At 42.5% G+C, this 17,470-nt stretch overlaps 1 protein-coding gene across 7 annotated transcripts in view; it reads left to right on the top strand.

Moving 5' to 3' along the window:
- LOC133423701 (microtubule-associated protein 4) overlaps positions 1-17,470 on the top strand; it is a 153,010-nt gene that overhangs the window by 35,208 nt on the left and 100,332 nt on the right. For 6 of the 7 annotated variants that reach the window (XM_061713996.1, XM_061713994.1, XM_061713999.1 and 3 more), the window contains exons 2-3: positions 1,578-1,766; positions 9,545-9,601. In XM_061713996.1, coding sequence (XP_061569980.1) covers positions 1,580-1,766; positions 9,545-9,601 — 244 coding nt within the window. In that variant the 5' untranslated portion in view covers positions 1,578-1,579. The remainder of the gene's footprint in view (positions 1-1,577; positions 1,767-9,544; positions 9,602-17,470) is intronic. The other variant, XM_061713997.1, reaches the window with a different exon arrangement.

Genomic DNA, 17,470 nt, shown 5'->3' with positions numbered 1-17,470 from the left:
CAATGTCGTCCATTATCAGTGTTTCTACCTGTTGCAGGTAAATCCTCCCCCTGAAGGAGCAGCAGTGACTGGGGTCGTTTGGGGCTGTTGGGTCTTCTTGGTCTTTCCTGATCACTTTGTTTGATTGTCAAGGACTTGCAGATATTTTCTCACACTGGACGGATGCTTTAACTCCACATGACGTTTCAAATGTGAAGTTGACGAGGCAGATGTTCAGACTTGTTTTCTCAGCACAGGTGGACAGAATTGTCACAGAAAGGTTAGATTTTTACCAATCGGACTCTTTGGGAGACGATGTGTAAAATTCCTGCAGATAATCATAAGAGGATCATCATCTGACGGCTCGCTGACGCTGCGTCTGCAACGTCTCTTTCACTGGTCATGTAAAGATGCACCGGGCTCGGACCACCGTTGCCATGGAGATGGTGCCCGTTGTTACGCTAGTGTGCACTGCATTGTGGGTAATGTAGTGTTGTAGTTTGGATACGGGGGGTGTGGTCTTCTGACCATGGTGGGTCATAACTCTGCAAACCCTCTAACCAACCACGGCATCACTCTTTACTCCTAAAGTCAAAGGAATTTTAAACATGTTTTCTGGACACAAGTATACAATGTGTTTGTTTTATTTTATTGTGAGAAATGAAAGGGTTGAAGTGATTTAGCCCTTCACCTCTAAACCGCTCCCCCTCTCTCTGCCTTGTTAATCTAATAATGTTCATTCAGCTTGATTTTTAAAATGCAGATGTAACATCAGTGTGACAAAACTCTGTATATTGGCATTATGACATTGGTATTATGACTCTGACATGTTTGACCTCTGTCATTGAACAGCTCTCAGCAGTGAACACTTAAGCAGGAGCAGTAATTAGAAACAGTTTCAGGTGTTAGTTTAACTTACGCTCTTCTCAGATCAAACTTGATCTGTATCGGTTATTCTAAGTTCTTGACAGCTGCCAGTTGGTGAGAACATGTTCAGTATCAGAATTGCGACTCAGATGAGGAGTCTGACTAGTGAGGTCAGGTTTTGTTTGAAACTTTATGACTGGATGTTCCAGGACTGACTGAGGTCAGGTTTTGTTTTAGTTTGTCGAATAGATCTTCCGGGACTAGTTTAATGTTGCATAATGTTTTATGATTTATGATAATGTTTGATGTCAAGACCGGAATTAATTTAAAGTGGAATGAGTGTATACATGATCATGGAATTATTCTATTGGGATTTCAAATCGGAATAAACCAGCCACTTAATTCGGAATAAAGTTTAATTCGGAACGGCCATTTTCATTCGGAATTAGGTGTTTACATGGTCATTTTTAATCATTTTAAATTGGATTTAATTTAAATTCTGAATAAAGAAGAATTAAACTTCCCATGTAAACACACTCATACTCTCAGAGGACTCCAAGGTTAAAGCTTGTGCTCAACAGAAATGATTATTGTGATTCCTATTGGCAGGACAACAGGGGAGTTTGAGAGCCTTTATTTCCCTGATTCATGTGCACAGCTGTGCTTTTTGTGACTCATCACGGTGACATTTACTTGCTCCCTTCCTGACATGTGTGACTCTGTGTCTGCAGCCATGGCGGAGTTGGATCTGAGTCTGAGCGACGCGCTGACGGACTGCGTCCCCCAGCCGGGCCAGGAGGAGCGAGTGGAGAGAGACTTCGTGGCTCAGCTGGAGGCGGAAACCTTCGACGACCAGGTCAAGGAAACGGTCGGAAAGACGGACTACATCCCCCTGCTGGACAACGACGACACCAGAGCAGGTGAGAGGGAGCTGGTACCGCCAGCAGAGCTGTGATGAGGCCGTCGTCTCAGCTATACACACCTGAGTATAGAGGGTCTGCATTGACGTCACTTTCCCACTGGACCACAACCCCTTACTGGCACTGAGTGGCAAAACATCAACTAGTGGAGAAGACGAGATAACAGCTGATTATCAGCTTAAATTAAAGTCAGTTGGACTTGACAGTGACCCGTACAGTTACCCCAAGAACCAGTGGTCCATGGACATTAATATTTGGTACAGTTACCAAGAACCAGTGGTCCATGGACATTAATATTTGGTACAGTTACCAAGAACCAGTGGTCCATGGACATTAATATTTGGTACAGTTACCAAGAACCAGTGGTCCATGGACATTAATATTTGGTACAGTTACCAAGAACCAGTGGTCCATGGACATTAATATTTGGTACAGTTACCAAGAACCAGTGGTCCATGGACATTAATATTTGGTACAGTTACCAAGAACCAGTGGTCCATGGACATTAATATTTGGTACAGTTACCCCAAGAACCAGTGGTTCATGGACATTAATATTTGGTACAGTTACCAAGAACCAGTGGTCCATGGACATTAATATTTGGTACAGTTACCAAGAACCAGTGGTCCATGGACATTAATATTTGGTACAGTTACCAAGAACCAGTGGTTCATGGACATTAATATTTGGTACAGTTACCAAGAACCAGTGGTCCATGGACATTAATATTTGGTACAGTTACCCCAAGAACCAGTGGTTCATGGACATTAATATTTGGTACAGTTACCAAGAACCAGTGGTCCATGGACATTAATATTTGGTACAGTTACCAAGAACCAGTGGTCCATGGACATTAATATTTGGTACAGTTACCAAGAACCAGTGGTCCATGGACATTAATATTTGGTACAGTTACCAAGAACCAGTGGTCCATGGACATTAATATTTGGTACAGTTACCCCAAGAACCAGTGGTCCATGGACATTAATATTTGGTACAGTTACCAAGAACCAGTGGTCCATGGACATTAATATTTGGTACAGTTACCAAGAACCAGTGGTCCATGGACATTAATATTTGGACACCAATCCAGTTTCCTGATATTTATATGTACTTAATTTCTACGCCGGGGAAATACACGAAGCAAAGCTTGAAGGCTTACAAAGGTCTTGACGAGGATTTGTTGTAGAAATTAAAGTGATGAGGACACCGAACTTTATGATTTGACCGTTTAACGTTAGATACGCCTAGCGCCTAGAGACAACATTTATTGTATTAGACGCTATACAAATAAAATTGAATGGAATTGATACCCAAAAATCCAACATTACCTGATACAAAATGGGAACCGCAAATCCACGTTTCGGTACCTGGAATCCAGTTGTTTCTGAGAATTGCAGCGATCCATTTGTCTCTCTTAAGCTTATTTTTCAGCAGTCTGTAAAACGATAACTCTGATTTCTTGCTAAATCTATGAGTACAGTCGATCGCACAACAGCTCTTTCCCATTTTAGATGTTTTCCAGTTGCTCAAACTGAAAGTCTACGCTGCCACTCAGTCTTTCTGACACTCAGTCTTTCTGCCACTCAGTCTTTCTGCCACTCAGTCTTTCTGACACTCAGTCTTTCTGACACTCAGTCTTTCTGACACTCAGTGGGCGTAACCTGCTGTGAAGTTGCATCTGTGACGTCATGCACATTCCCTCTATACACACCTGCGTATACCAGATCAGTGAAAAGATGGGGTGTTGAAAAGATATCTGTACTCAGACATCAGGAACCGGTATGACCTGGGTTGCTCCTAGAGAACGAAGGTAATTTAACAGAAAATGGCTTTAAGGGAAGTGGTGAAGATATCCTAAGAAGAAAAGAGTGAAGGAAGAGAGATTGTGTGGCCTCCTGATTGTGACGCCACCTCATAACACCACCAGCATGTCCACAATAACAAGAATCAGCTTCATGCAACTTTAAATTCAATCTAATTAGAAACATACATTTTAAAAAGGGCCATCGCTTCAGCGTCATCGTAGATAAGTGTGATATTAAACCGGGAGAACTGTTATGTAAGTTGAAGTGCGGCAGCTCTTGAATGACTTCCAGTGTGAGCCACCGCTGGACACCAGCTGCCATGTTGGATCCTCTGAAGTGTCATTCAGCTGCAGGACCAAGGGGAGCTGCAAGATCGCTGCTATCCCACATCCCAGCCCAGTGCTGGAGCGTGAGCGCGGTGCAGGGAGCTGCTGCTCAGCACGTAGTCCAGGCCGTGTCCTAGAGCAGCCTGCCTGGCCCTGCCTGGCCCTGCTCTGCAGGAACGTCACACGTCTGGGGCTCTGGACGTGGTAGGAACCATGAGACAGCTGCTGGGAGTCGGGGCGGCACCACCAGTGTTGCTCCCATCACTGCCTGATGGACATGTTTGTCCTTTTTAAACACTGGTTTCTCAGGGAGGTGGATCGCTCTGAAGCACTCTACCCTGGATTCACACTGAAAGCGCCACAGGCGTCACAGGCGTCCGGCTGCCATTCATTGTCTATGAAAGCGCTGCGAGAGGCGTCAGAGGCCACGGAGGCGTTGGAGGCGTCCAGAGAGTCAATTTGAAGTTGAAAAATCTCAACTTTATCCAAATGAGCAGCGTAGACGCTGAGGCAGCGTCCAATCACAGACCGGGATTCCTGAAGCAAGAAGCCTCAATGCAGATTGTACTTTCATGTTCACACAAACGTACACTCATTCACATGAATACATGAGCAGAGCTGTGCACTAACAAACTTATTTTATCAGGAATTAATATATTTCATCCTGCAAACTGGCATTTTTGCTGATTTGATTGCCGTTTTTATACCTAAACTGCTCATGTGAAACAGTATCTGATGGTTGAGGAGCTGGATGGTCCCAACCATTTTATTTGCTACATTGATCCAACGCAAAATAATTAAAAAACTTGCTTATTAATCACAAAACACAGTTTAAATATGACCAAATCCACTCTGACCCGGTGTGTCAGTGTTCACCGCAGACAGACTGCAGCTTCACCGGGACAACGATGATGGTTGATGTTGATCCAGGACCGACCTGGTTTTCCTGGTTAATGATCAAACTCACTCTTATCTACACGGAAATAACTCTGAAATATAAAGAAGGCTTCCCAACGTGTGATCCATGGTGAAACTGAAGATGTGCATCTATATAGATATGTGTAGACTATACGCACTTTGTTCCCTCCAGTTCTGCAGCTTTAAGCCCCGCCCACTGCAGGCATCCACCAACTTTAGACTTTCATGTGATTCTACCAATTAGCGATGCAGGCGTCGGGCCATTTTTGACGCTCTCAGTGTGAATCCACCATGACGGCGGCCTTTAAGCTGCCAGCTTCAGTCCCAGCCAGAGCTGGAGACGGACACCTTCCTGTCCTGGAACTGACCAGCGCAGCCACGGTGCCACGGCCCGCTGGTCCTGTACCGGCTCAGCTTCCAGTCTGGGGCGCCGGCCCAGTGATGCTGAATGCTAGTTTGTTCTCAAACAGTCTCATTGACACACAGGACTCTGTTTCAAATTACAATCAAAAATGAAAGCTGCAAGCAGCGATGAACGGGCCCTCGCACCCTTGTGCACGTTCAGGCTGCAGTGGAAGCTTGTATGACTTGATGTAGATTCTTCAGGCCTGGAAATTTAGTGGATGAAACCACCCACGACTCTCTATGTCAAACCATTCAAAAGTTATGGCAGAAAGTAGGAACTATCAAATATGGACCAATCAGATGAAGGGTGGTAACGCTTTTGAAAGAGAAAAGTAATGCGTGTTGTCGCAGGATGGAGACGCACATTCTGATGTATAACACACCTGGGTGCACGTTACGGTTCGGGCTAGGGCTGTTCGATTAATCGATTTTAAATCGTAATCGCAATTATGTAATTAGAACGATGTTAAAACGTGAAAATCGTAAAATCGATTTTTCACTTTTTTTTTTTTTTTATTTATTTATTTTTTTTTTTATTTTTTTTTATTTTTTTTTTCCCTTGTCTGCACACATATTAATGATCGATACCATATTAATGATTGATGGAAATACCTCTCAATACCTGCGACAAGTGCCCCATTGGAGAGGCTCTTTAGTGTAGGAGGGGGCGTTGTAAAAGCCACCGGGCATCCCTCAAACCAGATGCGGTAGACCGGCTCGTGTTCCTTGCAAAAAACGTGCAAATGTGAATAGCAAATGTAATGAGTGACATTACACACCTCTACCTCCTTCATGGGTTGATTATTATTTAGCATGCAAAGACCCAGTTTAGTTTAATTAGAAAATGTCTTGTTTTATTTAATTGGAAATATAACTTACTGTATGTTTGCAAGTGCTGATTTGCTGATTTTTTTTTTTTCAGAGATAAAACTTTATATTTTATTATATTTTTTAAAACTTTTTTTCAACTTATTTTACAGAGTTTTGCACTTTATTCATTAATTTTTTGTTTAATAAGAGCAAAGTTTGCACTTAAAGCCCAATGGGGCAAATTTTCAATAAAAAAACAGCATATTTGAAATCATTTCTTTGCCTTTTGTCAATTCACAAAATAATCGTAATCGTAAATCGAAAATCGGATTTTGAGAGAAAAAAATCGAGATTTTATTTTTGGACAAAATCGAACAGCCCTAGTTCGGGCCGTATTAACTGCCGAAGAAATGGCATAGATTGCGCCAAAATTACACGATTAATTCAAAATGGCCGACTTCCTGTTCGGTTTCGGCCAATGGCGAAGAGACTTTTCTTTAAGTTGCGACATGATACAGGTGTGTACCGATTTTTGTGAATGTACGTCAAACCGTATTGTGGGGCTTGAGGCACAAAGTTTTCTAGGGGGCGCTGTTGAGCCGTTAGGCCACGCCCATTAATGCAAACCATTAAATATCACATTTATCACCAGGCCTGGCTTGCGTGCAAAATTTGGTGACTTTTGGGGCACGTTTAGGGGAAAAAAGGCCCTCATTTCGTCGGAAGAAAAATAAAAACGAGGAAAAAAAAACCTGACATCTCCTACAGATACAATAGGGCCTTTGCACTGTCAGTGCTCGGGCCCTAATAAGATAAAACGGTAATCAAATATGCAATTGAGTTCCTTAATATCAAGAGCTCCATAGAGATCATCACTAAATACAAGCAGAAATGTGTTCAGAACAGGACATTACTATTATATGGTATAATCTTTATTTAGGATTAGGTTGGAATTGTGACATCATTATTGGGATTAAAACAAACTCTGATTCTGTGATTTCCAGAATTAGGCAGCCCCCAGTGAGCTTAGCACACAGGGATGGGAGAAAGTGGGAAAACGCAGAAATATTAGAAGGAGGTTGGTTTGTAGACGTATCAGACGAGCAGATGAGCGAGTGAGCAGACGAGCGGGAGTGACAGCTAGCCGGGGATGACTCAGCTGCCGGCCTGCTCCGGTTACCCAGACACTCTCTCAGACAGACTGTGTGTGGGCTCGGCAGGGACAGCTGGCCGCAGGACGGCCCGCGGGGCCAGCGATCGGCCGTGGCAACGCTGCATCTGGGCAAACGCCGGCACGCCGGGGCCAGGCGGGTCAGCAGGGATTGCCTCGGTCAGCAGGAGAGCAGAGCACCCTTCTTTACCATGTGGTGACCCTGATGCAGGCCCTAAGCTAAATTAGATCTTGGGGCCCTCTATTACTGCCAATAATACTGATTATTGATCATTCACACACCCACTATAAACTTATTTCCTGTTCTTCCCTGTTATTACAAATACACGTGTAAAACTAGATGGAAGAACTTTTTGTTGTAGTTAGATTGTAATCCACAGTAATTAAGACGGAAGCTACAACAGATTAACACATTTGCAGAAAAATATTTCAATTAATATTGATCAAAATCAGCAACTGCCCCTACTGGCCACACAGAGAAGCAACAGGTCAAAGGTCAGAGAGCTGCACAGTTGCAGCAGAGTTGTTTCATCATCCTACTGTCAGCCTGGCAGGTTTTTACCAGCTATGGTTTTTAATCTGAAATGGAGCAAATTCAGCTACAAGAGCAGCCTGGGGTTGATTTACACTTAATATTTAAAGTGATATAGTACTAAGTGTGATACTGAGTGTCATCTACAGTGTAGGCCTACTAAAAGAAACAAAATAATCCAATAGATCATTTATAAACCATTTACTGTAAACACGTTATCTACTTCCTACTTCCTCTACTGCAACAGAAATGTGCAACAACAATTTGAATTGCAACAACAAAGTACTACAAAAACTAGAACTATTTTAACTCTTGGAGGCCCCCTAGTGGTCACAGGGGACTCGGTCTGGACGTGCATGTCGTGTAAGGGGGTTGCACTGACAGCAGTTCTACATCCACATCATCTAATGCTGGATCACACTGAAAGCGTCAAAAATCCTGCAGCGCTGCTTGCCAAAGTCTGTGGACGCCTGCAGTGGGCGGGGCTAAAGCTGCAGAACTGGAGGGAACAAAGTGTATATAGTCTACACATATCTATATATAGCTGCACGTCTTCAGTTTCCTATTTCAACATTGATCACACTTTGGGAAGCTTCTTTATATTTCAGCGTTATTTCTGCGTAGATAAGAGTGAGTTTGTTGATCCTTAACCAGGTTGGTCCTGGATCGACGCCTGCATCGTGCTGCTTGGTAGAATCACATGAAAGTCTAAAGTTGGTGGACGCCTGCAGTGGGCGGGGCTTAAAGCTGCAGAACTGGAGGGAACAAAGTGCGTATAGTCTACACAGATGCACATCTTCAGTTCCACCATGGATCACACGTTGGGAAGCCTTCTTTATATTTCAGAGTTATTTCTGCGTAGATAAGAGTGAGTTTGATCATTAACCAGGTTGGTCCTGGATCAACATCAACCATCATCGTTGGTCCCGGTGAAGCTGCAGTCTGTCTGCGGTGATCACTGACACACCAGGTCCCAGCGGATTTGTTCATGATGTTTAAACTGTGTTTTGTGATTAATGAGCACGGTTTTATTTATTTTGCGTTGGATCAATGTAGTAAATAAAATCGTTGGGACCATCCAGCTCCTCAACCATCAGTTATTGTTTCACATGAGAAGTTCAGGTAAAAACTGCAGTAAAATCAGCAGAAATGTCAGTTTGCTGGATGAAATATATTATTTCCTGATAAAATAAGTGTGTTAGTGCACAGCTCTGCTCATGTATTCATGTGAATGAGTGTACGTTTGTGTGAACATGAAAGTACAATCTGCATTGAGGTTTCTCGCTTAGGGAATCCCGGTCTGTGATTGGACGCTGCCTCGGCGTCGCCGCTACTCATTTGGATAAAGTTGAGATTTTTCAACTTCAAATTGACTCTCTGGACGCCTCCAACGCCTCCGTGGCCTCTGACGCCTCTCGCAGCGCTTTCATAGACAATGAATGGCAGCCGGACGCCTGTGACGCCTGTGGCGCTTTCAGTGTGAATCCAGCATAACTCTGTTTCTGATGATTAGGATTCCCAGACAGCTTTTCTAGCATATTTCTACAGTGCATCATCCAGCCTCTGTTGTGTTTTTATGTGGAGGAATAAAGTTTGAAGTGGGCCCACAGGAAACAACACACACCCAAACACCCACATTAAGAAGTCGTTTAAAAGCGCTGACGGGTCAGGGGTCGCAGTCTGTTTTCAAGTCATTGTTGTACAAATCAGTGCGGTACCATTGAATTGTGGCTGTCAGCCGCCCACCAGCACTCAGAGAGTAACGTGGCCGCTCGTCTGTGTGTGTTTGTGTGTGTGAATGTGTGCAGACGCGGGTGCTGCATTGGAGAATGGAGAGCAGGAAGCTCATGGGGTACAAAAGCCTGGTAAGATCTCTCCCACAATTCCCTCTGCTCACACTGCCTGGTCATCTCCATCAAGCAGTCACCACTTTCTCCTCTTTCCTCGTCTCAACTTCACTTCCTTCATGCTTTAGTTCTGCATTTGTGATTGTGTTTTCTTCATTTAGAGATGGTGAATGGAAAAGAAGCCGTAATCAATGAGGGACAGCGGATGTTATGAGCAGATATTAATAATGATAATAATAATAATCCATTTTATTTATAGAGCGCTTTTAAAAGATCTCAGACACTTCGCAGACACAAAGATAAAATGTCGAGATTAAGAAAATTAAAAATTAAAAACCACAGGATAAAAAAGATAAGAGATAAAAGATGAGATAAAGGATAAGAAACAAATCACACATTAAAAGCTGTTCTGAAGAAGCTTATATATGTATATTATTATTACATGTATTCTAATAATATAGATATTATTACTAGTGGTGGGGAAAAAAATCGATATTGCAATATATTGTTGCGCTCTCTGTCGCAATAAACTGACCGGAAATATCGATATTTTATTACAACACACATAATGGATTTATGGTTGTCACCGCACTATTGTTCATGCACTTCAATTAGTCCAGCTGTTCAGTGTTTCCATTTACAAGCCTAGGAGACAGTGAGGAAATATACAAATGCACTTTCTTTGTACATTGTATGAAGTTTTGGAATTGAATAAATGCATAACTTCAGACGTTTTCCTTTTTATGGGTTTTATTCTTTTTTTTTCAGTCACATATATCGTGATATATCGTGATAAAATGTCTTACAATATATCGCATATTGTAGATATCGTGTATCGTTATCGTGGGCCACATATCGCCACAGTATTGAATCGTGAGTTGCCCGTATCGTCCCACCCCTAATTATTACATAATATGTATATTAGCTTCATATAATTTGATTGGGGGTTTCGAAAAATTCAATTTTAAAGATCCAATACTTAATTGCTATACAACTTGGTTGTAGGCATTTGCCCCCAAGTGTTGGACAACGAGCAATCATAAGGTGGCACATACCACAACAACCCCCCCCCCATCCATCCATCCATCCATCCAAGGCTGTAAGACCAAGTGAAACATAAAACGCCAGTGTCTAATACAATGAAATAAAAATGTCAGGTGCTTTGAAAGCTAGTAAAATGCAAGAATACGGCTGAGAAAGGGCTTATAATGAAACAGTTTTCCAAAGCAAGCAAGGGCTCAACTTCTTATGAGGGAACAAATGTATTCCTGTAGTTGTCACTTTTACTGCGTGTTTATGTATCTGTGTTGAAAAAATCGATTTTCCGATTCTAAATCGATTCTAATATTCCTAAAAATCGATTCGTATGTCTAAAGATCGATTTTTTTTTTTGATTTTTTTTAATTTAAAAAAAAAGTTTTTTCCCATCATTACATTACAACTTTTGGTATTTTTTGTTTATGCCCAAAAAAGGACGTTTCGTTGGGCACGATGTTTTTGCCTTTTTAAATATTTTAAAAGGTATGAAAACATTAAAGTTTTCAGTTATAATTGCATACATTTTTCAAAAGTAAAAAAAGTAAATTTCATTACTTTATATACTGTCATAGGGTTACATTTGCATAAAATGCTAAAAACCAAATTCTCAAAAATTAAAAACCCGACAAAGACCCAAAATGGACAAAATTAAAACCGAATGTGTTCAAAAATAAAACTGATTTCATCCGTCTCTGTTTCCTCCCTGGATCTGTTTGGTAATTCTGCCCCACGATGTTTCTGTTTGCAGTTCTATCAGCATTCTGGGAGGTGATTGGTCCTTACAGCATCATTAGCTGCAATACTTGCTGTTGAATCTCAATATAATACTAGTATTAATATGTTGCAGAACTACAGTCATATAATTCATGCAACAGCTTAATAGCACTAACCCAAATCAATATCGGAATCGAATCATCCATCCATCCATTTTCCACCGCTTATCCGGAACCGGCTCGCGGGGGCAGCAGTCTCAACCGAGATGCCCAGACTTCCTTCACCCCAGACTCTTCCTCCAGCTCTTCCTCCAGCTCTTCTGAGACCCCGAGATACTTGAACTCCTCCACATGAGGCAGGACTTCTCCACCCACCCGGAGAAGGCATGCCACCCTTTTCCGGTCGCGAACCATGGCCTCGGTCTTGTAGGTGCTGATTCTCATCCCTGCCGCGTCGCACTCGGCCGCAAACCGCCCCAGCACATGCTGAAGGTCCCGGTCCCATGAAACCAACAGGACAACATCATCCGCAAAAAGCAGAGATGAAATCCTGAGGTTCCCAAACCAGATCCCCTCCGGCCCCTGGCTGCGCCTAGAAATCCTGTCCATAAAAATTATGAATCGAATCGGATTGAACCAAATCTTGATAATCGATTCTGAATCTTAAGAATCGGAATCGATTCTTGACATTTGAATCGATCCCCAGCCCTGATATTAATGTAGATTTGATCAGTTTATAAAAAGAGGAAGGAGACGCTGCGAGTGTGGCCAAAGTACCACATTTTTTAGGATTCATACTAAAACGTTGCCTGCTGCGCCATAAGTTTAAAATAGCAGCTTTTTACAGTGCTCACTGTTGTCTCATCAATAAAACAGTTTTTACACCATCCAGAGCACTTTTCACTGAGTTTCTGACTCTTTAGGACACCGTACTCTTCCATCTGTTACTGGAGAGTAGAGCAGATCTGGGGTGCGGCTGCAGTGCATGAAATATTCATGCATTTCTCTGAAACTGATCAAGTCGCCCTGACCTTTCAGTTGATTAACACGTATTGATGGCCCGTTCGTTTGTAATTATTTTCATTTGAGTTCAGGTTTCTACATAGTCTCACATGACCAATCAAAGGCTTCATGAAGAGCATGTGTTTCTCTTGATACACCCTTTCAGTAAACATTCATCATCTCAGTCTCTCTGAACTCACCACCAAGGAGCCACTTGGCTTAGTTTTCATCAGGATCATTGATATCATTTCTAATCAGATTTCAAATCCTTTGCTTTTTTTTAACCACATCAAGTGAATGTATCTAAAGAAATATTATATTTTGAGGTCAGCTCAGCTATTAGCGGGCGGCGTTTGGTGTTGTAAACGTCATCAGATCGGCCAACTCTGAACTATTATTCTCCGATCAAAACCGATAGGGGCATTATCGGGCCGATACCGATCAGTTGCCGATCAATCGGTGCATCTGTAGCTGTAATGTGTCAGTACTCTCCTCCACGCAACAGAAGTAGGGGGCCGATGCGACTACGTACAGTGGTCGAGCGGCTAAAACAGAATTTGCACTAACGTGGTGACTTTGACAGCCCTATACAAGAATAAGAAACGTATTGTGAATCAATGGCTAAACTCCCCAGCCATCCTTTCTTGATGTCTGCTTGTACTGAAATGCTGTCGATTGCTTCCATTCATGTGCGGCTGGCTGTTTTTTTTTCTCTTCCTTTTACCAGAAAGTTAGCTTTTTCTTCATCTTAAAATACAGACTCCATCCATACACGTTACCATTCCTCTCCTCACGTTGTGGTCATCACGCACGTTTTCCATCTTCTCCGGAGCTGCCGTGCATGTCTTTGGCAGAGCAAAGCTTTAGGACGTGGTAGAAATGACCCTCCATTGCCACACATGTGCCTGATGCAGCTCAAATACAACCCGACATAATAAAGTTTAATCGTACTCGTAACCAAAGTTGACGTACTCTTCTTGTTAGCACTTAATGAGAGAGGGGATTAATATCGTCACTTCTTCTGGTACAGTCTCAGGCTGTTGTCACAACATGCAGTCATGCGCTGAATCCAGCTGACCTGGACTTTGGTTTGGTTCCCTGACTTTAACCAAGTCATCTCCAAAAATAGTGCAAGTTATTTTCATGTGCTGGCAGATTTCTGCCCGTAAAAGAGTTTATCAACACAACAGTCTGTCAGTTTGGCATCTGCATGTTGGGGCTCATGCTTCGAGAAGACTCGGAACAACATTTTTCACACAAACCTTATCGTACCTTATCACAATCTCCTTTTTGAAGCTACCGTTATTCTGACTTATTCTTAAAATGAGACTAAGGGTGCTTTCACGCCTGTCCCGTTTGGAGCAGTTTTTCCGAAACAGGGAGCGTTTCCCCCTAAAGATCGGTCTGTTTGGTATATGTGAACACAGCAATCACGCTCAGATGCGAGACAAAACAAGCGAGCTGAGATCTCCTAGAAGAGGTGGTCTCGGCTCGCTTCCATTCCAGACCTGGAGCAGTTCTTTTGCAGTGAAAACAGAATCCACACAGAAACCGACACAACTCACTCATAACTGTGTGAAAACGTTTTGTTTTTCCCGGGGTACGGAAGAGGAAACTCCTTCCGCGTTCATTTCTGACCAATGAGAGAACAGTTGGTTCATGGCATTTGTTAACAGCTTTGAACCGCTACAGACAGTTGCCTTGTGAACACAAACGCCCAAAAACCAAACAACTGTATCGATTTAGCCCCTGAATCTGAACAAAACAAACGGGCCACAAGTCTGAAAGCACCCTAAGAAAAAAAACTGAGTATTTGAGCTGTCGGCTGCCGCGCTCATGTCCATGTGTGTGGCCCAGAGAGGCCAGCTGGGGGTGGGGGGATGCTGTTTGCACACGCCCTCAGGGGGGTGCTAGTCTAGTGGCTACAGAGGTGGGCTTGGGTCTGGAGGACCCAGGTTGACCCAAGATGAACCACCTTGGGCCCCTGAGCAAGGCCTTAACCCTAATTGCTCCATGGTGTGTATCTCCGGTGTAAGTCGCTTTGGATAAAAGCGTCTGCTAAGTGACAGTAGTAGTAGTAGACCAGTCGTGTTGTTGGCATGCTCACCACCGAGTTGTCTGGCTGTTTGCATGGCTTCGGTAGCTTGTGTAACCATGGTGACAGAACTGTTGTGTATGCATGCCTGTGTATCTGAAATAGAGAAAAAGATGACGTCCCCGACGTCCCCAGTCTGGCCTTCTTCCTTCTTCCTTCTTCCTTATGAGCCTGGTCCTGGTCCAGGTTTCTTCCCTCCTAAAGAGTTTTTCCTTGCCACTGTTTGGCGTAAGGCTTTTCTCCCTAGGGGAGTTTTTCCTGCCATTGTTTATGTAATAATTGCTCGGGGTTTATGTTCTGGTCTCTGGAAAGATCCTAGAGACAACTTTTGTTGTATTAGACGCTATACAAATAAAATTGAATTGAATTGAACATGATAATGGTAATGTTTAGATTTCGGTAACCTCCCTTCTCTGGTTTGTTTGGTTCACATCAGCGGTGACACAAGAGTAGAGTGGCAGGCACAGGTTTTGTTTTCTTCTTCTCCTTGAGCCTACTTCAGCAGACGTAGCATCTGGCTGTGCTGAGGTTCTTCAGATCCATCCATCATTGTGAAAGTCCAGTGGTCTCCAAGGAGAGGACGCAGGCGGTAGAAGTAGGAACTGGGTCAGAGAATTGAGATTGAAATGGCGCTTTTCCACTAGCACCTACTCGACTCTACTCATTTCAACTCGGCCTGGTTTCTTTTCCATAACAATTCAGCACCTGGAGCAGAAGTAGGAGGTTGGAGTGAAGCTGCTGTGACGTATTTGATTGTGTGATCTAAACAAAGAAGCCAACACTAAAGATGTAGAACCTGGAGGAGATGATAGATGTGCTGCTGGGTCTGTGGTTGTGTTCCATATCAAGTTTAAAAAATGAGAGTGAGAGAAGATTCAAGCGGCAATGCTTTTTTAGTTTTTAACTTTTGTTAGTTTGTCTCTGTGCTGCTGAAAAGTCAGCTGGAGCCGTGAGCAGCTATGAAGAGACAGAGCTCCTGGTAGATCTGGTCGTTCCTTATCTCCGTCTAGATCCCTTTTTAATTCTCTCCTCAGCACCAGGTTTATGAACATCTGCACCTCAGAGTTGGATCACCAAACAGACTTGAATCGTTGAATAAAATGAACCAGAATCCGTCAGAGTCTCTTTCTCTGATTTTCTCCTCCTGACTCAGACGTCTGACTCCAACCCCCCGACCAATCGGTGGCCTGTAGTGTGATGATGTCAGATACAGCCAACTCAGCTGTTAGAACCTCGGCAGAATAGTTACAGAAAAGTATCTACTGGGCACGTTAGACCCCTGGTGGAAAAGAACCAAACTGAGGCGAGTGGAGTCGGGCTGAGTAGGTACTAGTGGAAAAGCACCAAAAGTGTACGTTTGTGTGTATGAGTGTGTGGATATGCTGCATGACGATGCTGCTGCACGATGCTGCATGACTCATATACTGCTTTTGAGTAATAAGTATCTTTCCAAATAGCTGTTTATTATGTTGCTGACATGTTTTCACATTTAATGAGTTATTTGTTTTGAGACTGTACTAATCTGTCTTCCTTTTTTCCCTTATTCCCTCCTGTCATCCTTTTATCTTTTCTATTATTTTGCTCATTTATGCTCTCTTTTAATTTCTCATTCTTATACTTCTATATTCCTGACAATTCTACACTACTCTTGTTGATTTACTATTATTTCGCATCACGTTTCCTTGCTTTACTACTTCTCCCCTTATATCCTGTCTCCCTCCACCCTATATCATTTCTCTCCTCCTTCCCCAACTCCATGCTTCAGAGGACTAGAACCCGCCTCCATCGCCATGACGACTCAGTCCGCTGTGCTTCCGCTCTGTGCATCTCTTCCCTCTACCTGTCCAGCACACACACTCACACACACACACTCACACACACACTCCCGTCAGCACACAGTCCGAGGGTCACAGGGAAAGTCTGCTGCACACCACTGTGTTTGGGAAACGTACAGCCTCATCCAAAGTGGATTTATATTGTTTCTGTTTAATGTCACCCGTAGCTCTTCTGTGTAGCCAGTTAGTTTCACTGTCAACTGAAATGATTTCACCTTGGGTTTTTTTTTGTGTACCATCTGCGTTGGTCTGGTAATTGTTTCCCTTAAATACAGTTTTAGTCCCCGCATCATCATGTAACCGTGGCAACTGCTGCCGTGGGGATGTTTCAGGAGAATATTTATTTATTTATTTATTTATTTATTTATTTATTTATTTATTTATTTATTTATTTATTTATCAAGGTATCAAGATTCACTTTATTGTCATTCTAAAAGTCCAAATACAAGTGGAACGAACTTTCGTTGCCACTGGCTCAAAGCAAGCAATAAGAACAATTAAAACACTAAAAACTCCAAACACTAAAAGATAAGGACACCAGGCTAAAAACTAAAACGCTGCGTACTCAAAAGTGCATAAGGATATACAGAGATTAAAGAGCAATTCGTTTTATTGTTTTTATTATTATTGTTGTTGTTATTAGATGTATTCCCAAACAACTAAGGCAAATTTACAGGACTGTCTCAGAAAATTAGAATATTGTGATAAAGTTCTTTTATTTTCTGTAAAACAATTACAAAAACAAAAATGTCATACATTCTGGATTCATTACAAATCAACTGAAATATTGCAAGCATTTTATTATTTTAATATTGCTGATTATGGCTTACAGTTTAAGATTAAGATTCCCAGAATATTCTAATTTTTTGAGATAGGATATTTGAGTTTTCTTAAAGGTATTGTGACATCATTTTTAACATGCTTTTAACACTATTAAAAGTCTTGGGCAACATCCCTCAAATGTGTCTAAAAGAGTGTAACAAGAAAAACTTCACTCCAGTACTCTTTTCCTGGCTTTTTATTACAGTGTTTTTTTGCGCCGTGAAAAATGCTTCCTTTCCCCCTTTCCTGTCAATCATTGCTCCGCTCCTCCTCCAAACCTCCTCCTCCTCCAGCCATACGCTCACAGCGGCGTCGGAGCGACAGGCGAAGCATGCACGGAAAAGCAGGAGGGCGAACCACAGCAAACAATCATAAAAATAAA

The sequence above is a fragment of the Cololabis saira genome, chromosome 22 (assembly GCF_033807715.1).
Source record: "Cololabis saira isolate AMF1-May2022 chromosome 22, fColSai1.1, whole genome shotgun sequence".
Taxonomy (NCBI): domain Eukaryota; kingdom Metazoa; phylum Chordata; class Actinopteri; order Beloniformes; family Belonidae; genus Cololabis; species Cololabis saira.
The sequence above is the reverse complement of the archived record's forward strand: the minus strand, read 5'-3'. Positions and strand labels throughout refer to the sequence as shown.